Source organism: Aulonocara stuartgranti (genome assembly GCF_965226115.1).
Source record: "Aulonocara stuartgranti genome assembly, chromosome: 3".
Taxonomy (NCBI): domain Eukaryota; kingdom Metazoa; phylum Chordata; class Actinopteri; order Cichliformes; family Cichlidae; genus Aulonocara; species Aulonocara stuartgranti.
This window is the reverse complement of record NC_138941.1, coordinates 66,134,412-66,158,582: the sequence shown is the minus strand read 5'-3', so window position 1 is coordinate 66,158,582 and position 24,171 is coordinate 66,134,412. Positions and strand designations below refer to the sequence as shown.

Genomic DNA, 24,171 nt, shown 5'->3' with positions numbered 1-24,171 from the left:
CACGTGGAGGCCCAGTTCGCCCTTCGTGGCATCTCGGCTGACGACACGAAATATCACCATGTGGTGGCTTCTCTCGACCCTCTAGCCACCCGTCGTGCGTTGACTCTCCTCCAGGACCCACCCACCCGAGAGAAGTACGCCGCCCTTAAGGAGCTGCTTCTTCGGCGCTATGCCCTCACCGACGCAGAGCGAGCCGAGAAGCTCCTCTCCCTCTCAGGCCTGGGTGGTGGTACGGCTCTCGAACTGATGGAGCACATGCTATCCTTTCTCGGACCGGACGACGGCGGATTCCTCTTCACCCACATTTTCCTCAGACAGCTGCCGGTGGCCGTGAGAGCCGGCCTCGCCAACTCTCCGCTTCTGGGCACGAAGGATTATCGCTCCCTGGCTGAGGACGCGGATCGTATTCTCCTGGCTACCCGCACTTCCCACGATCACGACCTAGTTCCAGCCTCGCCGGCGGCGCCTTACACTTCCCCGCTGACCTGCCACGACGTACCCGATCCTTCGCTGATGGCAAAGATCGCGGCACAGCGACACCACGGACGGGACCTCTGTTTCTACCATCAGCGTTTTGGCGCCGGAGCGCGCCGCTGCCTGCCGCCATGCGCTTTTCTGACCCTGGGACATGGCCGCGACCGCTGGCGACAAAGAAAAACTGCTCTTCATAGAAGACTCGCGGTCTGGGAGACGTTTCCTGGTTGACTCCGGCTCCCAGAAGAGCCTCCTTCCCCCGTCCGGAGCCGACAGTTTAGCAGCGGGCTGCGGACCGCAGCTTATTGCGGCTAATGGCTCTCCCATCACAACGTTTGGGGAAAGGTTCGTGACTGTTTGTTTTCATGGTCGGGATTTCCAATGGACCTTTGTTGTTGCCACTAGCTCTGTACCTATTTTGGGCGCTGATTTTCTTTGTGCCCACGGACTGCTGGTCGATGTCGCTAACAGACGCTTAATCGTGCCATCGAGCCCCTGAATCGTGCTAATTTAGTGACTTCAGGGAATGTTTTTCAGCGTTTGCTCTTGGAGTTCCCTTCACTGACTGTTCCTAATTTATCGAATACGGCAACGAAGCACGGGGTTGAACATTATATTCCGACAGTCGGTCCCCAGTGTTCGCATGCGCGTGCCGCCTCGACCCCGCGAAACTCTCCGTCGCTCGGGAAGAGTTTGCCGCAATGGAGCGCCTCGGCATAGTGCGGCGCTCGAATAGTGCCTGGGCTTCTCCGCTACACATGGTGCCCAAGTCAGACGGTCGGTGGCGCCCGTGTGGGGATTTTCGCCGTTTGAATAATGTCACAGAGAATGACCGTTACCCCACTCCCCACATCCAGGATTTTTCCGCCCACCTCGCCGGCACCTCGATTTTTTCTAAAATTGACTTGGTGCGGGGGTATCACCAGGTTCCCGTGTGCGCCGAAGACGTCCCCAAAACTGCCGTTATTACCCCTTTCGGCCTGTTTGAATTTTTGCGCATGCCGTTCGGCCTGAAAGGCGCCGCCCAGACTTTTCAGCGGCTGATGGACTCTGTTTTGCGCGGGCTGCCTTTCGTCTTCGTGTACCTTGACGATATATTGGTGGCCAGCTGCTCTGAGAGTCAGCACGCGTCCCATCTGCATCAGGTTTTCCAGCACTTGGCGGCACACGGCCTGATCGTCAACCCCTCCAAGTGCCAGTTCGGCTTGCCGGTTCTGGATTTCTTGGGCCACCGCATTTCCGCCGACGGTGTGGTTCCGTTGCCAGACAAGGTCCGGGCCGTTTCGGCTTTTCCGCGTCCTGCGTCCGTTAAAGCGCTGCAGGAGTTCTTGGGGATGGTCAATTTCTACAACCGCTTTCTCCCCAGAGCTGCGCACCTGCTGCAGCCTCTCTATGCTGCCTTGAAGGGTAAAACAGCTAAGGACCCGATTGATTGGCTCCCTGAACGCATCCAGGCATTTTCTGGGGACAAGACCGCGCTGGCAAACGCCGCCCTGCTGGCCCATCCATTTCCGTCGGCGGAGATTGCGTTGACCTCCGACGCGTCGGACGTGGCAGTGGGCGCAGTGTTAGAACAGCGGGTCTCCGGTGTCTGGACACCGCTCGCTTTTTTTAGTCGCACGCTTAGAGACAGTGAGCGCAAATATAGAGTTTTTGACAGGGAGTTGCTGGCCCTACACCTCGCCACGTGGCATTTTCGTTTTTTTCTCGAGGGTCGGAACTTCACCGCGTACGTCGATCATAAACCTTTGACATTCGCGATGTCCAAGGTCTCTGATCCCTGGAGCGGGCGCCAGCAGCGCCAGTTGGCAGCCATTTCCGAGTTCACGACTGACATTCAGCACGTGGCTGGTAAGTCCAACTGCGTGGCTGACTGTCTATCCCGCATGCTGGTTTCTCCTGTTTATGTTGGCATAGACTTTGAGGCTATGGCCGCGGACCAACAGGCCGCCCGCCTTCCACTGGACTGGACAACCCTGCTTCTTCCTCTGAGAACGCCCCCCACCTGGCGGGGCCTGAGCTATCTTCAGTTTTTCCTGACCGCCCATGCCAGCCTGGCCCTCAGGCTAGTTTCCCCTCCGCCAGCTCTCCACCTCCCCGGTTCAGCCGTTCTGGACATTTAATCAAAGCAAGGGTTCTGGACTAGGGGATAACCCTACTGGGTGTTCGGGGAGGGGGGGCATGTGTGGTGGACCACTGGAGGGCTCCACTCACACCCAGTTTCTCAGGAAGTATTGTTGCTGTGTTTTGGAGGGAAAGTGTTCAGTTCTGTGGTGATGGGCAATAAACGAGCAGTGTTTATCGAGAGCTGTGTTTACCTCCACACCATTAGTTGTGGCCAAATGTGTTAAAAAACCACATTTGAAATAAAACAAACAATTTGGGATATTTTATTCTTTCTAAAACACATATGTGTTTCTCAACATCATTCTGGCACAGTAGTCAATATAAAATGAATACATTTAAAAAATAAATAAATAACTAAATAAATAAGTAATGACTTGATTTTAAATAACGGTGTCACGGTACTGGGTCATGAACCCAGTGCCTTTGGTTTATTATTGAACTAATAGTTCCAACTATTGTCTTGTAATCGTAAGGCTGCCGGTTCGAGCTTCGGCTTGGACAGTCTCAGTCGTTGTGTCCTTGGGCAAGACACTTCACCGTTGCCTACTGGTGGTGGTCAGAGGGCCCGGAGGTGCCAGTGTCCGGCAGCCTCGCCTCTGTCAGTGCGCCCTAGGGTGGCTGTGGCTACAATGTAGTTTGCCATCACCAGTGTGTGGATGGGTGGATGACTGGATGTGTAAAGTGCTTTGAGGTCCATAGGGACCAAGTAAAGCACTATACAAATACAGTAAATGGCCATTTACCATATTTTATCATATGATTACCATATGATTCTTTTGCTTATATTACATTCTTAGTCCTTGGATTATGGTTTCTGTGTCATATAATCTCTGCTTCATGTTCCCATGTTCCACGTTTTAGTGTCTATAGTGTTTGTCTCAGTTTCCTGTTTTACGTTGGTAATTCCAATTCCCATGTTTCCGTTGTCAGTATTGTTTCCCCCTGTGTCATCATGCCTGAATTGTCCCTGCTGTGTTTCCCTCCTGTCTTGCATTCTCTAATTACGACGGTATGTATTTAAGCCCTGTGTTTTTGCCCTTTGTTGCATCCTTCATGTTAGCTGTTTGTTCATCCTTCATCCTTTGTCGTCTTTGGTTATGACATGGCACACCATGTATTCCTAGTTTAGTGTTGTAAAACAGTCTGTGTGTTTCCTGTTTTACTTTGTAGGTCTGTGTCTCGTTATGCTCATTAGTTCCAGCTGTGTCCCCTCCTGTGTGTCATTTCCTGATTACCTGGTGTGTGTATTTATAGTTTGTGTCTGCCTGTGCTTCTCGTGGCGTTGTCTGTGTTTCTGCCGTGTATTTAATGTCTCGCCTCGCCGCTCCGCGTCCTCCTTTTGTATTAGCTTTTCCAGTTTAGGTTTATGTTCAGTTCTGCCCATACCTTGGTTATTGTGCACTGTATATAAAACCTGCTTGCACCTCCTCCACTGTCTGCTTTTGGATTCTCCTTCCTCACCGCCACATGACTGCCGCCCCAGCTGTGACACTTGATGAGTTCTGAGAGATTTCAGTCTACAGGAGGTTCGTTGGAAATCTTACCTGATGAATCTTTATGTTTTCCCTAGATCACAAAACCAACAAAATAGCATTAAAAGCAACACGATTACCAAAAACTGATGCACTTGTTAGCAATCCAGCACATCCTCTACTTATTCCATCCTCCTTCCTTCCACCTTCATCTTTGTCGTCGTCTCCTGTCTGACCTGCAGGTGAGAAACAGGTGTGAGGTGTCAGCTGTCAGGTAGGTGATGAGTGAAGAACAGAACAGAATCCATTTCCTCTTCAAACTGCTGTCAGACATTATCTACTGCACTCTGATCACATCACTCAGACCAGCTGCTTTCTACAAAGTCTCATCAACAACATCTTTAGAAACAAACATCAACAACCAGGAAGCAGCTTCACCTCTGATCACACACACACTCAACTCTACTCACTCACCTGGAGGATAAACAATCAGGTAGATGGTTTTGATGAGTCAAACTATCACTCCCACTCTTGTCAACACTGCAGTCGAATGAATCTATGCCTTGGAGGATTAAGGCAGTTCTGAAGGTAAAACCAAAAGTGGTTTTGATGTGAGTCAAACTATCACAGTCGTATGTTCCATTTTCATTAATCGTCACATTCTTCAGAATTAAAGAAACGTCTCCATCCTTCATCTGTCCTGCAGATCCACCCAGTTCTTAAAAGACGGATGCTGTTTGGCTGGAACACATTGAATGTCCCAGTACAAAAGAACATAATCTGACTCCAGATCAGCTCTGCTCCTCTCCACAGCTATGATGATCTCATTTGGAGCTCAATATGTCAGAGTGATGTTGTGCCCAGACACAGCTGTTTGTATTATTATTATTTATTATTATTATTTCAGCCCATTGCAAACATAGTACAATATTCATATATATTCAGGAAAAAAATAAACAGCAGCACCAGTAAAAATTGACTGGTGCTCAGAAAGCAGAAAACATTCCTCAGTAAGCAGGACACTTAAATCTGTACTCAAATAAAGGACTGTGTGACATCAAGCCACATCATGATCAGTAATATTGAAGGTTTTCTCTTTCTTTTTTGTTTACCTGTTTCTATGTGACTTTGGTGAGCATTTTTTATAACCAAAAAATATATATTTACATATTTCAATATCACAGGGTTCAGGGTAATGCGTTAGCAGAATTAAAAGCACATAGAGTTTAAACTATGCTGCTTGTAACGTTTTCTTCAATAAATATGTGACCTGATCTTAGTCTCATTCTTTTTCAGTCTTATGCTGCTCAAGCTTTGTAATGGCTGGATTACTGTTTGCTGTGGATGTGGACACGGTCTGCTGGAAACCTGTCAAGTGAGCAGTCATTTCTGTTATACTTCTTTTCTGCCACCTGAGGCGAATGTGAAGTTTTAGTCAGGCTTTCTTTGCGTCAGCTGGCTTGATTCAACCAAAAACTGTCATGGTCTGGGTGAGTCACAGTATTTTCCACAGCCCCTGCTCCCCTTCTCCCGGCAGAGTCTTTATCACCCCTCCCAGGATCACCACGTAAGACTAATTAAGCCCATTTTATTTAAGATCAGCATTCACAACCAGCCCGTGCCAGATTGTCTGCTAACCTATGTTAGTGCATGGCTCCCTGTTTACTCGTGTTTTTCACAGTCCATGTATTTACCCCTGCTCTCTTGTGTCTTCAGTGGTTCCTTGGAAAACTCTGTCATCGTCACAGTAATATCACTCATCTGGATGCTGGCCTCTCCTCACGTTTCTGAGACTACCCAAGGGAAAGCCACTTGGCTACGCCTAGAAATTAGTGGTGGACAGATTGATCCAAATATCGATTGTATCGATACCAAGTCTACATCAATATCGGATCAATACTAGCCTGGGCAAAGGACTTGCCGCTCCCGTGTCAGCGCAAAGCAGGCACATTTTGCTCCCCCTCCCCTGTCTAATGCTTAGATGTTGCACTGTCACATGACGCGACTTAGATGCTTTGGGGGGTTTTAAGTTGTTTATACATTATTTATATTTTCATCAGTTGTTCATGTTGTTGAGAATTTTAATTGTAATTTATGTATTATAGTTTCTCAACAGTACTTGCTTTAATTTGTTCACTGGTTTGCGTTCACTGTAGGTTCAGTGAATGAAATTTAATTTGAATTAAATTGCACTGATTAGAATATACTGGAAATTCAATGCAAAGATTCAGCGCACTGTGTTAGAGGCTGGGATTTGATGAATTCATCATATGTACAACCTTTGATCATCATTTATGTCCAGTTGAGAATGAATCTGTGCACTCACATATTAAATGAACTGAAACCAGTAGTGTGATCTCCAGTCTTGGTATAAGGAATGAGAGAACTCACAGCTGTTATTTTAATCAGCCTGTCACAGTTGTTTTAACTCTTAAGTATCACAAAGTAATGTGGTAACATCTGGACTGACGAGTTTACTGTCAGCATTTTAATCACTAGTTTAAAGGCTGTAGGCTGCAGGCGTTGCTCTATCACTGTATAAATGTAACAGGCCTCAGTGCTGGTTCTAATGCTGCTTCCAGCGTTATTTGTGAAGAGCACAGCAGCTTACAAAACACGTAGCTAGCTCGTACAGCTGCGACGTAATACTTTCACAAGCTAAAATGACCTTAAAATAACGGGGCTACCTGCGGTGATGCTAGCATTAGTATATGTTAGCACGTTACCTTCAAATGTTGGTCAGACTGCGTAAACTCCGTTTCACTGCAGGGTCCCTTCATTCTTCACATATCCGTGCCGAGATGAGTGTAAATCTTGAGGCTGAACAGTTTATTAAATTGGAATTTGAAAATGAATTTATGAATGCAGAATTTATTCTAAAATGTATTATTTAAGCACAGAATTCTTTATTTCATGACTCTTGTGGTCCTCCATAGTTCTTATAACTGGTTTATTCTATTATTATTCTATAACTTTAAATAAATCAGTTTAAATAAATAAACACTTGACACGAATAGAGTATCACTGTTTATTATTAGTAAGCAAAAATGACAAAGAAGCTTGCACAGGAAAGTTATGCAACCATTGAGATAAGAAAACACCCAAAAAGAGCAGAAGCTGCACATGATGAAAGACATGATAAATTTAACCTTCCCTTCTTTCATTTAAATAATTCTGTTCAGGCACTAAACACCTAAACCTTCATGGGAAATAAACAATAAATCTGATGACGAAATGACATGGAAAAGCCTTCACAAAGACCCATACTTTCCCTGCATAATTTTTTTTTAGGTCCTCCACAGAGGTTTCAGTCTTCCCCCAAAGGAAAATAATGATGATTGTAATCAAAACTTTTTAATATATTCTTATATTGCTTGATTTTTAACAGTTTATAGACTATATGCCCACCCCCACACATTTCCAATCAAAACCAGAAAACCCCCAAAGATGTTAAAAAACAAACAAGGGCTGTGTGAGACATTTGCAGCTGACTACCTCCTGCTGGATTCACATCACTGTGAACTCACGTCTGTCCTCAGAGCATCTGGCTTTTTGCCACGAAAGGTGGGATGAGTGGGATGAAGAGAAAGTTCTACCTTGGTGCTTGGCTGTATTTGTGTTGTGCTGTTTTTTTTCTCCTTCTGTCTATTGTGTCATTTTTATGTAGTAGATTATACTTGCAAAAGAAACCAATAAAAGCACAATAACAACTTTCAGTCCAACAGCCCCATCCTCCCCGTGCCCCCCTGGCTGACCTGCAGGTGAGAAACAGCTGTGAGGTATCAGCTGATCACATTGCAAAGATCAGCTGCTACACACAAAGTCTCATCATCAACATTTTTAAAAATAAACAAGCTTCAGCTCTGATCACATCTTTTTATGTATCTTGAGTTTTCGACTCCCAACCGGACACCTCGGAAAATAACTGAATGTGTCCAAAGCCAAAATGAATTTGACTGACTTACCTTTTGGAATAACTTTTAGGTGGATGATGCTGATGGGATCAGTCTTTAAAATGTATAACTTTCTACCGTCTCTCAGTTCCTGGATGATGCAACACTCGTATGTTCCACTATCAGCAGTCGTCACATCCTTCAGAATCAAAGACATGACTCCATCCTTCATCTGTCTGTCCTGCAGATCCACCCGGTTCTTAAAAGAGGGATGCTGATAATATGAAACAAACTCTTTTTCCCAGTACCAAAAGACATATTGTGCCTTCAAGTCACGTCTGCTCCACTCTACACCTGGTATGAGGACAGTGTTTGGAGCTCGACATGTCAGAGTGACGTTCTGTCCAGACTCAGCTGTGATGTTTTTTTGGCCTGAAAGAGGAAACAACAGAGAGCAGAGAGGTTAAAGAACTAACTGATAACTACAACAGCCAATCACAGACAAAAAAAAATACAAACCAAGAAAAAGACCCAATGCTATATGTCTCATGTTTCAACTATTTCGTCAACGTGCAGCCCTTTACCTACTTTGTTTATGTTACTATAACCATTTAGGAAGAACAGAAGTTAATCACCTCTTTTCTGCAGGCTGTAGCCAGTTTTAAAGTTTAAAGTACGACTACAAAGATCCAAGCTTCAGACTTTTATTCTCCTCAGAAACATCAGACATCAAGAACCAGGAAGCAACTTCATCTATACTAACAAACTGAACTCTACCAACTCACTTTGAGGAACAACACTCAGGTAGGTGGTGCTGATGGGGTAACTATCCAGACTGGCTCTCTTCCTGCGGTTCACTCCTCTCTGCGCCACATAACACTCGTATGTTCCAGTGTCATTAATTGTCACATTCTTCAGAATCAAAGACACGTCTTTATCCTTCATCTGTCTGTCCTTCAGATGCACCCGGTCCTTAAAAGATTGATGCTGGTAATCTGGAAAAAGCTTGTAGTCCTGATAATAAAGGACATATTTTGGCTCCAGATCAGCTCTGCTCCACTCTGCAGCTATTATGGGGTTTTTGCTGTTTAGAGCTCGACATGGCAGAGTGACCGTCTGTCCCATCACAGCTATGATGATTTTTTTGTCTGAGTGAGAAAAGAACAGACTGGTTAAAGAAAAGAAGGGATCGCCAATCATGGAAACAAGAAACACAAGTATCATATTCATATTTAGGAAAAAATATATATATATATATATATATATATATATATATATATATATATATATATATATATTTATTAGGGGTGCAACGATACACAAAATTCACGGTTTGGTTCGGTTCGATATTTATTCGATACGAAAAATGTTCATGCCTTTTTAATTTGTCATTTATTAAAATTATAAATATATATTTTAACTCAAAAGTACAGTTTTTAAATTTAATGTTGCTGAAACCACAAAGTAATAAAAAAATATATATCTGATTGAGGAACCACTCATCTTTGGAAAAGAGAGTTTATTACAGAGAAATGTCTCTTTCCAAAATAAAAGCTATACTATAGCTTCTTCTGGGGTATATTCTCAGCAGCATATTAAACATATCAGGTCCCCATGAGGAGAATCATGTGCTAACGGCTGTCTAAATGACTCGGGTAAAGTTTGTAGCATGCATGCTTGTTGTTTTTGTCTGCTTTCACTTGTCTTTGCACTACGATGATGTTGGAGTAAATGTGCAGTCATATTCGTTGTGTTCCCACTAGTGCTGTCAGCGTTAATCTGAAATGACGTTAACGTCACAACACGGCAAATCTCCGTTAACGAGCTACCACGGATCGCCCCGTGCGTGGGGCTGGACGGCGTCATCACGTTAACAAGCTAACTGCGCTAACGCACTAGTTCCAACCGGTTGAGCATTGCGTGGCACATTCGACATACTGTTTTACTTTTGTCCATGACGCGCTTACCATCAGGGTCATGCTTCACATGAAAACCATAATAGTTCCAAACGCCACATCTGAATGAGGGTGGGGGAGGCTCAATTTTGGATAGCGGTGAGGCAGTTGCCATGTTGCAGTGAGCTTAGCTTCTGTCTTGCTAGCTTGCACTGCGCTGCGCTCAGTGGATCTGCACTCGTCAGTGTAGCCTACGTGGAGTGTATATATGTATGTATATATATACATATATATACATACATATATACATATACATGGAGATATATATATATATATATATATATGTGTGTGTGTGTGTGTGTATGAACTGAAATCTGTCAACTCACTTGGACGCACAACACTTAAATAGTTGGTGCTGATGTGTTCACTATCAGGACTGGCTGTCTCCCTAATGTACACTGCTCTCTGGACCACATGACACTCGTATGCTCCCGAGTCATCAGTAGTCACATCCTTCAGAATCAAAGACACGTCTCCATCCTTCATCTGTCTGTCTTGCAGATCCACCCTGTTCTTAAAAGATGGATGCTGATTTTCTGGATGAAATCGCTGATTCTGGTAAGAAAGGACATATTCTTCTCCCAGGTCAGCTCTTTTCCACACTACAACCATGATAAACTTTAAATCCGGGAGTGGAACTCGACATGGTAGAATGATGGTCTGCCCAGAATCAACTATGATGTTTTTCTGGTCTGAAAGAGGAAACAACACAGAGTAGAGAAGTCAAAGAACTAACTTACAACTACAGCAGCCAGTCACAGAAAAAAAAAGAAAAAAGATTGGATCTTTGGATCTTGTACTCAGAGCTTGTTCCTGTGCTGCCATAATTTTAGTCCAGCTCTGTTAGCCACTGGTAGGATTTCTGGATGTCAGCCCCTTTCTCTATCTGCCAGTGCTATATAATGTAATGGACCTGTCCTTCCATGATGGCTCCTCCTCTTCCTACTTTTTCTGACACTGACTAGTCCCCTGCCTCTATCCTTCCGCTTAGCACACAGTCTTAGGGTGCTGGACTTGGGGTGAAACCCTCCATGCATGCTTAGGAGCTCGGACAACTGCTCCGTCTATCAATAGCTGGTGTTTTGTGCCTTTGGTATTCTTGCCAATTAAATTCTGTGCCCCATTCATCTATTCAGCCATGTGCTTAATCATTTTAGGCACAGTTATACCTGGAACAATATCTGAGTTATCAACACCTACACCATGCCTGTGATCAGGTACACTCCTGAAATAATAAGTTGGCCAAAGGAGGAGATGGAAGCCAGTGACATCAAGACATGTAAGCTCCTTCATGGAGGGTTTCATCCCAGGTCCAGCACCCGGAGGCTGAATAGTAAGAAGAAGGAAAGAAGCCAGGGACTGGTGAGACTCAGTAACAGAGTCCAGGATGAGACAACAAACATCCAGGAGTAAATCAGGAAGATGGCCCCAACTGACCGTGTGCTCAGTTAATACCTCTAGTATCCAGTGTTGGGAAGGTTACTTTTAAAATGTATTCCACTACAGATGACAGTATACATGCCCCAAAATGTATCCTGTAGCGTATTCTGTTACGTTACTCAATGAAAGTAACGTATTCTGAATACTTTGGATTACTTAATATATTATCATGCTGTTTACAACTACGTGAATGTACTATTGCTGTGATTTATTACTGTTACTGAAGGTCCGCGGCTCCGAACCGTAGTAAAGGGACCTCTGACTAATACGGTGGGTTCCGTGTCGGGCTCGTAGCTGAAAACTAGCTTTACTTGGTGTCTGGGTCAACTTTGCTAACGAGAGACAGAGAGAGGCGCTGAAAGGCTGCTCCAACGAAACTTATTGTTTCGGAGGAAAACACGAACACTGTGTACAGTCGAGTCTTAATAGCTTACTTACAACTGGGATCGTCAGGCACTCTTCTTGGCTGCAGTGGTTATTATTATATTTACATGCTTCCACCTCCCGTCTCTGCTCAGTGACAACTCATACTTTTTGACTATCCTTTTTCTCCCTCCCTTTCTCTCACAGACACATAACTGGTATGGCAGTCCGTTCTCCCTGCAGCATGGACTACACTGCCCATGAGGCTACATTCTTTTTGTAACACTCTACCTATTGTCTTCATATTAAATCATTTTTGGAATAATAATTTTTTAAAACATTTCTTCACGTCCTTTACATGGGCCACAAGTAGAGGTGACATGGGCCGCCAGATTGAGACACAGACATTAGAGCCTTTTAACCTTCCTCTCGTGTTAGGGTCAGCACCGACCCATTTTAAATTTCAAATGCATAAAAAAAAAATCACATTTGTTTATTGTATCAAGGCTTTTTGACTTTGTCAGCAACCTCTATTTCTACAAAATTAAACAAAAAAAAATATTTTCACTAAATTATAAAATGCCCTAGTTTAAATTATGACCTTTGTGTTGTTAGGGTCGGTTTTGACCCAGTTATAATATTATGAGTATAAAGCAATAATTAGAGCCAAAACTGAAATCATAAGTGCACTGTCAGTTGACACACTGACAGCAAGCTCCTCTCCTAATCATATGAGCTTCAGGGGATTCTTATTTTTTGTGTTTTTGCAGTATACCTGCACAAAAACAAAACAAAACAAAGACGGGCATGTCAAGACATTTGAGGTGAATTCACTCATTTGAGTGGCCATTTGACTTCCAGATTGCACATTTCCAATTTGCAGCACACAAAAATGAGAAGAAGATTTACAGTGAGCCAAGTTCTGGATCATATTTTTGGTGAAAATGAAGGAGAGGACACAGAGCAGCATAATGATTCAGATGGGCAGGTTTCTGAGGGGGAAGACAATGTGGACTATCATCCAGAAGACACAGACACATCTGATCAGAGTTGGAGGTCGCTGGTGCTGAAGCTACTCCGGCTGAAAGATTCAAGTCCAAAAATGGTAAGATCTTTTGGAGCTCAGTACCTCATTATGTTCATGACAGGCCAGCTGCTGCAAATGTCATCAAAATGACCCCTGGAATCACAAGGTTTGTTCTGACCAAAGTCAGTGACATCAAGAGATGTTTTGAGCTATTTATGCCATTGTCACTAAAAAGGATCATTATTACTATGATGATGACCTTGAAGGAAAAAAAAGTCCATGGTGACATGTGGAAAGATAGTTATGAGGAATACCTGGATACTTTCATTGGTGTTCTTCTTCTTGCTTGAGTGTACAGATGCAGCAATGATCCCACTGATAGTCTATGGGACGCAACAGGCAGAAATATTTTTTTTGGGGGCAACGATGTCATTTCACACATTTGATATCATTTTGATTCAAGAGTCCTCAGATTTGACAGAGCAGACTGAGGTCTGACAAGCTTGCTCTCATCAGGGATGTCTGGGAGAGATGGATACAGCTTCTTCCGCTGATGTTCATCCCAGGACCAGAGTTGACAGTGGATGAACGTCTTGTCCACTTTTTGAAGAAAATGCCCCTTCCGGCAGTACATACCCAGTAAGCCAGGGATATATGGCAGAAAAATCTGGGAAGCCTGTGATGCAAAAACCAACTATGCCTGGAATGTACAGATTTTCACAGTCAAAGCTGTGAGTGGCATCCCTGAGAAGAACCAGTGAAAATGTGTAGTCTTCAATATGACCACTGGACTGCAGGATCACAATATCAGTTGTGATATTTTATTTTATTGTTTTTTTACCAGATATGACCTTGGACAAGAACTTCACAAAGGAAACTTCACAAAGACACAGCTGTATCATCAGGACGTGATAAAAAGCCCAGGTTTACCCACGACTATAACCAAAACAAAGGAGGAGTGGACTTTTCTTTGTTTTTTAGTTTATATTAAAGGTCTACTGCTGAAAAAAAAAATTTTTGGGCTTTTCTTGATGTAAATATCAATGGGTCGAAAGTGACCCGTAACACCATAGATGTTATTTAGTTAATAATATTAAAATTAAAAAATCAATAAAACAGATTTATTTAAGAGATGTGTCCTTTACCCCTCAATAATAGTCAGGTAACACAAAAACCTTTTATTTATTAATAGGATTCTCTTGAGGTTAATTTTACTATTTTTTTTAATTGAAATCGAGGGGTATTGTGACAAAAAAAGACCCAGAGGCGCACACCAAAAGTATTAAAACCAACATTTTCATGGATAAGGAAGCCTAACAAGGTAAACAAGAGATGAGAAACAAATTGGATGATAACTTATTGTTTTAGTATATTTTATAGCTGATTTAATTCATGGGTCAAAACCGACCCACTAACATAAGAGATGATAACAGAAAGCTAACACAAGAGGAAGGTTAATGCGTGTTTTGTTTAGGTTCTACCGGCGTGGAATCACCAAAAATAGAGAGGGCATAGCCTATATATGAAACAGGAAAATACCTATAAATATATATATATAATAAAAAGTAACTGTATTCTGAATATCACTCTTTTAAACTGTAACTGTGATGGAATACAGTTACTCATATTTTGTATTTTAAATTCGTAACACTGGTACATGTATTCCATTACTCCCCAATACTGGTGGTACCAGAAAGCCAAAGAAGAAAGGACGGGGATCCATGAACCATCATGGAAGAACAGGCCCCTGCACGGCACGTAGTACTGGCAGATAGAGGAAGTGGCTGGCATCCTGAAATTCTACCAGCAGATAGACAAAGCTGGACCGAAATAAAGCACTGAGTCACTAATCATGGCATGGCATGCTATTTTTTCATGGTCAGTGTAAATGTGGGGTACAGAAGATTATATAGGTCCCTCATCCTATTCATGTGAACCCCTCCTTCATGTAAAACTCAAACTTACCTGGAGGAACAACAGTTAGGTAGGTGATGCTGATGGGGTGAATATCCAGACAGGCTTGTTTCGTTTTTCTCTGGTCAACGTAACACACATAGAGTCCTGAGTCATCAGCTGTCACATCCTTCAAAATCAAAGACACGTCTCCATCCTTCATCTGTCTGTCCTTCAGATCCACCCTGTTCTTAAAAGACGGATGCTGATAATCTGTATCAATCTCATCATCCTGGTAAAAAAGGACATATTCTGGCTCCAGGTCAGGTCTTATCCATAATGCAGCTATGATGGGGTCATTGCTGTTTGGAGCTTGACATTCTAGAGTGGCCGTGTCTCCCCCAATAATTATGTTGTTATTGTGGTCTGAAAGAAGAAACAAAATAGAGCACAGAGGTTAAAGAACTAACTGATCACTACAGCAGCAGCCAATCACAGAAAAGAACAGGGGATGCTATGGCAACCTAGACATCTCTTCTCAACAACAGATGTCTACAAATGCACCTCTCTTTTACAGGCTGTAGCCAGTTTTAAAGTATAAGGTACAAGTACAAGGATCCAAGCTTTGTTCACCTCAGAAACATCAGACAACAAACAAACTGAACTCTACCAACTCACTTTGAAGAGAAACAGTCAGGTAGGTGGCTCTGATGTAGTAACCATCCAGACTCGTTGTTTTGCTGTGGTTCGCTCCTTTCTGGACCACGTAACACTCGTATGCTCCCGCGTCATCAGTAGTAAGATCCATCAGAATCAAAGACACGTCTCCACCCTTCATCTGTCTGTCCTGCAGATCCACCCGGTTCTTAAAAGACGGATGCTGGTAATCTGGAACAAGCTTATTGTCCCGGTAAAAAAGGACATATTCTGGCTCCAGGTCACGTCTGCTCCACTCCACAGCTACAATGGGGTTGTTGTTGCTTGGAACTTGACATGGCAGAGCGATGGTCATTCCAGTCTGACCTAATATAACTTCTTCTACTGAAAGAGGAAACAACAGAGGGGTTCAAGAGATCAACGAACAACCTGAGCTACTGGGAGATCAGGGAGCTTTTTACTGTACATTGCTTCAGACAAACACAAGGGGCACATTCAGTCAATGACTGACTGTCTAGTGAAGGAATATTGTGTGAACTCACATAATGAAGGGCTACTGTACTTACAGCACCACTGTTTCATAATTACTTATTATTTAGTCTATAAATACACTGTTATGCTTGGTCTTCATTAGCTTTTTTTTTAAACCTCTGCTGTGGAAGTGACAGAAGGCATATTCTGAAGCTAGTCAGATTTTTTGTAGACATTTGATATCAACAATATTCAGTCACCTAAATAAACTTTTCTTCAATCAGAATACAAAGTAGCATAATTATCATGCCTATGTTCATCAGCCAATAGGATAGTTTTAAATTTGAAACCAGTGTTTAATGTTGCACCAAAATTCAAATTGCTCTCATGTGCAGCACTGCGTGATCAATCATCCGTTCTTGTGTTTGGTGTCAGGAGTGTTCAAATGATAAATTTTGTGCGGAAGAAGAGTCAAATGATGAGTCAAACACCTTATTTAAATTTTAGCACTCACTGGGCCTAAAGCAAGAAGCCAGAGTTAACAGAGGAAGTGTACTACCTCCATCAAGGCACCTTTATCACTGAGGTTTTAGGTTTTTCGACCTAGTTTAAAAGTAAAGATTTTTTTTCCCAATGAGTAGCTTTTAATTGAAGATTTTTTTGCCAACAGTTTACTGTACCAGCCCACTAATGACTAACTGCTGGTTCAACCTCACTTGTTATCTTTGTAATAACACAAACTTGTGCAGAGTAGGAAAAACCAGATTTGTTTTGATGTGAACTTAGGAATGAACTGTGGGTTTGAGGAAATGAAGCAGGTGTAGCAGGAGGAGAGGACAAGCTCAGGTAAACAGAGTGTTCACAAGCTAAATGACCCAGCTCTCCTCCTCCCACATTTCTGGTTTAACAGAAATGTTTGGAAAAGAAACAGACCTCAGATCAGTCCTTCAGCTTTAACTCTCGGCAGATGTGGCAGGTCATACAGCCCAGTTAAACACACCTTTAAAACAATGAACAGAATCCTTGAAGAGTGTTAATAATTTATAAATCTGACATTTAATCTCACCTGCAGAGACAAACGAGAGGCAGACAGACAGTAAAGTCCAGCAGATAAATGCAGACGTTACAGCAGACATTGCTCCTTCGTTTAAAGTGTAATAAATGTCAAAAAAATGGTGGTATTCTTCAACAATTACAAAATCCCTGAACTTAAAATCTGATGTTTTTAAAGAAAGCTGAAAGTCTCTTAGTGTGATACCAGTAATCAGTTAGCTTGTTCTTGCGATGGTCCAGAGAGGCCAGCATTTCTTTCTCTTCAGTTGAGTCTACCGTAGCGCAAAGTAGTAGTAGTGATGTGCGTTTTTTTCTCTCTTCATTTCTGTCTCTATCGTCCTGCAGGTGAAGAGGAGACGGAGAGTGTCATCTTCCCTGTCTTGGCTCCGCCCAGAGGCTGAGTCTCTTCTGTTGATCCTGTTTGCTTTAAAGTCTTTACTTCAGCAGATTTAAAGACCAGATATAACCTCGTTGCCACTCTAGTACTGTGACATTGCAATGGATATTTCTCTTCTGTCACATGTTTTTGACATCTAAACTTTACAAAACAAGGAATTGTGACAAGTTTTAGGAACTAGAAATGGATCAGTTCCCCTTTTTGGGAGGGAGAGCCTTCAGTTTTCAGGCTCCTCTTCTGTGAAACCAGCTTCCAGTTTGGATTCGGGAGACAGACACTATCTCTACTTTCAAGATTAGACTTAAAACTTTCCTCTTTGCTAAAGCATATAGTTAGGGCTGGACCAGGTGACCCTGAATCCTCCCTTAGTTATGCTGCAATAGACGTAGGCTGCTGGGAATTTTCAAGATGCATCAAGTATTTCTTCTTCAGTCTCCTGTCTCACTCACTCACTATGTGTTAATAGACCTCTCTGCATTGAATCATACTTGATATTGATCTCTGGCTCTCTTCCACAGCATGTCTTTATCCTGTCCTCCTTCTCTCACCTCTCAACTAGTCACAGTTTTTCTTTCCTACAGTCACCAAAGTGCTTGCTCATAGAAGGTCATATGACTGTTGGGTTATGTGTTATTCTTATTTAACTATTTAACTTTTAGTTGAGGTTAAAGTCAGCCATTATTTATCATTGTCTTCTTGGTTTCTGTGTTTGGGTTCTTGTCTAGTCTGTCACGTGTTTTAGTTATGCTAAGCTTGTGTTGTCATGTCTAGTCTCCATGTTTCGGTTTCACTTTGAAAGGTCCCGTGTTTCTTGGTTTAGCCTCACTTCCCCTGTTTTGCCATTATGTACATTTGTGTCAGCTGGTTCCTCATTGTTTCCATTTCCCATGATCACCCCTTGTTTATTTATTCTGTGTGTTTCCATTTGTTCCTTGTCACGCCATCTCATCCTTATTGTCGCCACAGGTCTTTCATGATGTTTCTGGATTTCATAGATACTTCATAGCTTCTTTTATGCTCCTGTACCAAATCATATTAAGTCATAGTCAGTTCTAGTTCCTCCAGTATAGGTTTAGGTTTAGTTTTGTTTAGTTTTGTTCTCACTTGGTTTTCTGTTCCTGAGTCTCAGCCAAATAAAGGCTAGATTTTTGTTGTAATTATTCTGTCTCCTCATCTGTGTCCACACTTGGGTCCAAAAAATATAAACATGAACTGTGAAAACATCTTTCAAGTATGGGTTTTATGGTGGATAAAATAAGATAGGTGTAAATCCTAGTTGATGTAATATGTGGTAAAAAAAAAAAAAAAAAAAAAAAAAAAAATAATATATATATATATATATATATATATATATATATATATATATATATATATATATATATATATAATGATTAAAAAAAATTTAAATATAAAAGATAAATATCTGGCTGTATCAAACAAAACAAAACAAAATCTACACCAAAAATGTAAATAACAGTGATTTGGCTGAGGGGGAAAAATAAGACCAAAAAAAAATTTAAATGAAAACCTTGTTAATATGTGGACATCCTCGTATCTGAGGTGCTGGCAGAACCAGTTGGAGACCAGTAGCTGCATGTCAGTGGTCGGAGTGGGGGACTACTTCAGCCTCTGGTTTAACTTTTATAATATCACAGATTGAAAATATGTCATTTTCGGGGTAAAACCGCAAAGGATTCTGGGAACGCATGGCAAGCGGTACTAGCGCATGCAGGCTTTCACATGAAAACAGTCACACAGCGATAAAAAGAAACGCAAAAATGGCAAGAAGCTGTTGTATTATTAACTGCAATAGCTGGTTTCATGAAAGCCACGGGAAGCTGACGGGTAAAGAGATGGTTTTTATCGGATTATGTAGTGGAAAAGAAATTGTTCAGCCATGTTTCCGAAATAACAAAGAGCCGACCGATGGTCTGGATTGCAGCCATTCAAAGACCAAATATAACGTCCCAGATCACTCCCGCTCACATGTTAGTCTGCTCCAAGCATTTCCACAAAGGTAAGTGTTTTGTTGTAGTTATTACATAATTTATCATAACATAATTGTTCATGTAGGTTACAAATAAGTCTTATATTGATTTGAATTGAATTCGTTGCGCTATGCTGCTTTGTTCACTGTGGCTTTGCGGGCTAAAGTTTCTTGTGTTTTGTAGGAAAACAAGCCTGCAAAATGCTGGAATGCGATCCAGACTGTGCACCCTCTATCAACCTGGGTCATACCGAGTTTAAAGCTGCTACCACAGCGAGATTTGATCGGTTAAGAGAGAGCGATATCAAAACAGCCACGAAACATCCGCATATATATGCCAAACGGTTGTATTGAAGCAGTCAAGTGATCAACTGAACTGTTTTCCAGTTTTCCATTTCCAGTGTTGCTTTGCAATGATTTGGGTGTTTTATTTTCCGTTGTTGATTTGTTTTTCACCGAAGCAGCTAATAAAGCACAATGGAATACAATTTTGCCTCTTTCTTGTAAGATTCTATAATACAGTGGTTCCCAAACTTTTTTTGCTGGGCCCCCTTTTGTTTTACAGAAAAATGTTCGCGCCCCCCCCATGTGCACACGCGCACGCACAAACACATCCTCCAACCACACACACCCATATTTTGCTCCATTGCGGTTTATTTCACACCTCAAACATTTAGTAAACAACAAGCAAATACAAGTAATCTGCAATAAATTACAGGTAGTAAGAAAATAAACTACTAACTCTTTTACGCTACGTCCACACCTACATGGGTATTTTTGAAAACGCAGCTGTTTCGTCCACACGTAAACGGCGTTTCGAATCACCGAAAACTGAGATTTTTTAAAACTCCTTTTTTGCTTTTACATGTGGACGAGGAATACAGAGTTCGTCACGCAACGTCAAAGGTATGTGCCTTTTTTTCATGTCAAGTTGTGTGCCACGTTATTGTTTACATGAGATGAATTGCAGATAGAGACAAAATACTGTTAATCTGACTATCTGCAGGTTTTACATGCTTACACGTGCAGTTACTGTCCCTCCATTTAGAAAGGCAGAGGCGTCATGATGTGATTATTTTACGTGTAGTTGTTTTTTTCCCTGCGTAATAATGTTCAACATTGCTATCAATACATTTTTCAAAAATGCCTCTCTGTGCAAAATAGGTTTAAAAACATCAACAGCTGTGGGATACTGTTTCTCCGTGATTTGAACCGGGGGAACAAATCTCAGCCCGATGTTATTTGTATCCCGCTGTACCTTTACTGTATAAAGAGCTAACATCTCCAAAATGTCAGGAGTAGTTAGTCATTACAACAAGTGTTTGTGAACTAAAACTCAAGAATGTGGGATACTGTTTGTCTGTGATTTGAAAAGCCCAGCGCTGCTCCCAACAAAGGGAAAACCAATTCTGCAGGGGAGACCTACCTCGGCACTTGTGCAGGTGAAGCCAAAGGGAAGATATGCGTCAACATATTTTCTAGTCTTTGGCTTAGAATGAAGTCAGTTTGGAAACATATCCAGCTATGCTTCATCTCTTGCTTTGTGTTTCTATAGGCGCCCGTGCTAACAGTGTCCAAGCGTTTTGTTTTTCCCCCCCTTTTCATACCGCGCCCACCCCCCTGGCGTGGCTCTGCGCCCCCCCTAGGGGGCGGGCCCCATACTTTGGGAAGGTCTGCTATAATAGAATGAAACGATAACGCCAGTTATAAATAAAGACAATAAATTGAATGGTCTGTCAATCTCTATATGATAGTCTAAGCCTGTTACTGGGCACCTGTGGCATTTATCTGTCTCAGTTTCTCATTTATGAGCTCCATAAAGTATTCCTTACATCTTCTCAACAAGCTCTCTTCCCTCTAAATACTTTTTTCATCTCTATCCTCAATCACTTCAACCTCCTCACAGTTGATTTAATAATTTTTGACATCAAATTACGAACCAGAGGAAGTAGCTGTTTAGATTACAAATGATTCCAGTGCAATCATTGAGCTGCATTTGTGTTTTGGCTCATCTGAAGAAATCAATAGTGCTGGATTAATTTCAGCATGACTTTTGAAACCTGCTGTCGTTCATATTACACCCTTTGAATAGATCTTCATCAGAAGAGAAATAATCTTCTTAAGGTATTTAAAATCATTCATATTAAAGTTCCTAAATATGTTAGTCTGTACTTTTGTTCACTGCAACCATGAGGTCAAACTACATAACTACATTTAGAAACAGACTGATGACTGACTGGAATAGCAAGTTTTATGTATGTCCACTAGATGGAGCTCTTTGAGTTTAATTACCACAGTAAATGTAACTTCATTTACAATGTAATGCTTTTAAAAATGCTTATTTCAATATAACCAAAGCAGATATCTGTATTTTAATACCTCCCCCTATTGTAATATGGCTGTGAGGGGTTGGCTAACCACATCGAGCATCACCAGTAACATTTGTAGAACAAACATAAACCACACTATAAGGAACAATAATATAAGAAAAACAACATCCTACATTCTCATAGCTCCCAATTGTTTTTTAAAAGGTTTCTGAGCTTAATCAGCTAGTATCTAAACTCAGCAGGTAGCAAACAAAAGCATGTAACAAGATTTACCAATACAGTTATTGTCCCGACAGACTTCTTCATTTCAACAGCTTCTTTATTGTTCCATGTACAAGGGAGAATAAGCACAGTGCAAAAGCCTTGCAGTCCCTCGATCTGTTACATTTATACTTTTTCAAAGTTCCTCATTCAGCCCCTATTTTTTTTGTTATTTAGTACTCTGTGTTGCTGTGCCCTTCATACACAGTTTTGAACTAAATATCTCCTCCTTCCTTTAATTTTCTTAACCCTCCTTTTAAGGTGCTACACTTTGATTTTGTTTCTTTCACTATACTTGTCCTCATCCCTATAAGGTGTGAGTGATTATATACAGAGTCTTGACATACAACAAGTCCATCACCTAGTTCTGCTTTTTGTCTATAATTACCAAAATGTGTTAAACAGCAGTTAGCGCTGCCTTTTCCTTTAATGCTGCTTCTTACTAATTATTTTCCTCCTGCAGTTACACCTGCCTGCTAGCAGTATAATGCTATCTACAGTTCCACACTTTACCAGTGTTGGTCAAGTTACTTGAAAAAAAAAAAAATCAGTGACTAATTACTGATTACTTCCAAAAAAGTAATCCTGTTACTTTACTGATTACTTATTTTAAAAAGTAATTAGTTACTTTTTAAAAACACGATTTACAACCTGAATAGGTGATAAAGTGATAGATCTTTCAGCCCAATTCTACTTTCTGCAGAATCCATCACATAAAATGTAACCAAATGAAAAAGTCTCTTTTTAAAATTTGTTTTATTAGTTTTAATCTTTTAACTTTTTGCATCAAGCAAAAATTTAATTATATGCAACATTCTCTGACTGGAAGAAATTTTGTTAACATTTAAACCTATTTTGTGCACATTGCAGCACATAAAATAAAATAGTTTTTTTTGTGTGTTTACACTCAGTCTTTCAAATAGATGCAAGTAAAACACAGCAGAAAATAAATATAATCAAAGACTCAGTGGTCCTGTTGCTGTTTTCATCTGTTTAGCTTGCTAGTGCTTGTTCAGAAGTTTAAGGGTTTTTTTCCGCTGTAAAAAGAAGTTTTCTTCCCACGCAGTGAACAGAGGACACTAATGTTTTTGTCACTTTTTATGGAATCAAACGTAAAGTAAGGTCAGTACTTCCACGCTTTAAACGCTGCACGCTCATACTCTCTCCAGCACTCGTTATATTATCCATTCTTGATCTGCACATAGCTGTTGCCACGAACGTCACACTCGCTTACGTCACTGTCATGAGACATTCTCGCAAAAAAATCATGATTTTAGTAACGCAGTAACGCAGCATTCCTACGGGAAAGAAACAGTAATCTAATTACCATTTTGCAATAGTAATCTCGTACTTTACTCATTACTTGAAAAAAGTAAGCAGATTATTTCCTTTCAGGTCAGAGTTTAAGGCCTAATAAAAGAGTAGCTTTTACATTGTGCAGGACTGTTTCCACTGCACAGACTGGGATGTATTCAAGGTGCAGGACACTGACAATCGTGTCGCATTGGACAGTTACACCTCCACTGTCTTGGACTACATCTGTTTCTGTGTGGACAATGTAACAACTTGGAAACGATTCCGTGTGTTCCCTAATAATCCACCCTGGATGACACACGGAGTTCAACAACTTATTCGAACGAGGAACAACGCTTTCAAATCCGGGGACCAGGAGGCATACAGTGCTGCCAGGGCCAACCTGAGAAGAGGCATCAAGACTGCCAAGCAGCAGCACAGGAGGCGTATCGAGGCCAGGTTTGAGAACAACACAAACCCAAGGCAGGTCTGGGAGGGCATCAGGGCTATCACGGACTACAAAAGGAGAACACCATCACCCTCAGCCGACAGTTCTACTCTGGCTGAGGATCTAAATCTCTTTTATGCCCGTTTTGATAGGGAGAACACCGACCCTGTCCTGTCCCCTCAACCGATCCTGCTCCAGTCCTGAGCACTCATGAGCTGAGGCGTGTGTTCCGGAGCATTAACACCAGGAAGGCGGCCGGGCCAGATGGAGTGCTGGGCCGGGTGCTAAAAGACTGTGCTGCGGACCTGGCGGACGTCTTCACCTCTATATATAACACCTCGTTGTCCTGTTCACTGGTACCATCCTGTTTCAAAGCAGCAACCATCGTTCCCATCCCAAAACAGTCAAATGTCACATGTCTGAACGATTTCAGACCTGTGGCACTCACCCCCATTCCCGCCAAATGCCTGGAGAGACTGGTCATTAAACACATCAGAGCTGCTTTTCCACCATCCCTGGACTCGCACCAGTTTGCATACAGGGAGAACCGGTCAACAGAGGATGCGATCGCCATAGTGCTGCACACATTACTGAAGCACTTGGAACACAGGAACACCTATGCACTTTGTA

The 24,171-nt window shown here is 41.9% G+C and overlaps 2 protein-coding genes across 2 annotated transcripts in view; both read right to left on the bottom strand.

Moving 5' to 3' along the window:
* Positions 1–7,101: 7,101 nt before the first annotated feature.
* Positions 7,102–24,171, bottom strand: part of LOC309693613 (uncharacterized protein) — a 44,669-nt gene continuing 27,599 nt past the window's right edge. Inside the window, exon 7 of the mRNA XM_082513003.1 lies at positions 7,102–7,828. Coding sequence (XP_082369129.1) covers positions 7,719–7,828 — 110 coding nt within the window. The 3' untranslated portion in view covers positions 7,102–7,718. The remainder of the gene's footprint in view (positions 7,829–24,171) is intronic.
* LOC309695054 (uncharacterized protein) lies at positions 14,464–17,234 on the bottom strand. Its single transcript, XM_082515450.1, has 4 exons — positions 16,839–17,234; positions 15,323–15,685; positions 14,717–15,070; positions 14,464–14,571 (listed from the first exon to the last, which is right to left on the bottom strand). The coding sequence occupies exons 1-4, from the start codon at positions 16,906–16,908 to the stop codon at positions 14,552–14,554; spliced, it is 807 nt and encodes a 268-aa protein (XP_082371576.1). The 5' UTR covers positions 16,909–17,234; the 3' UTR covers positions 14,464–14,551.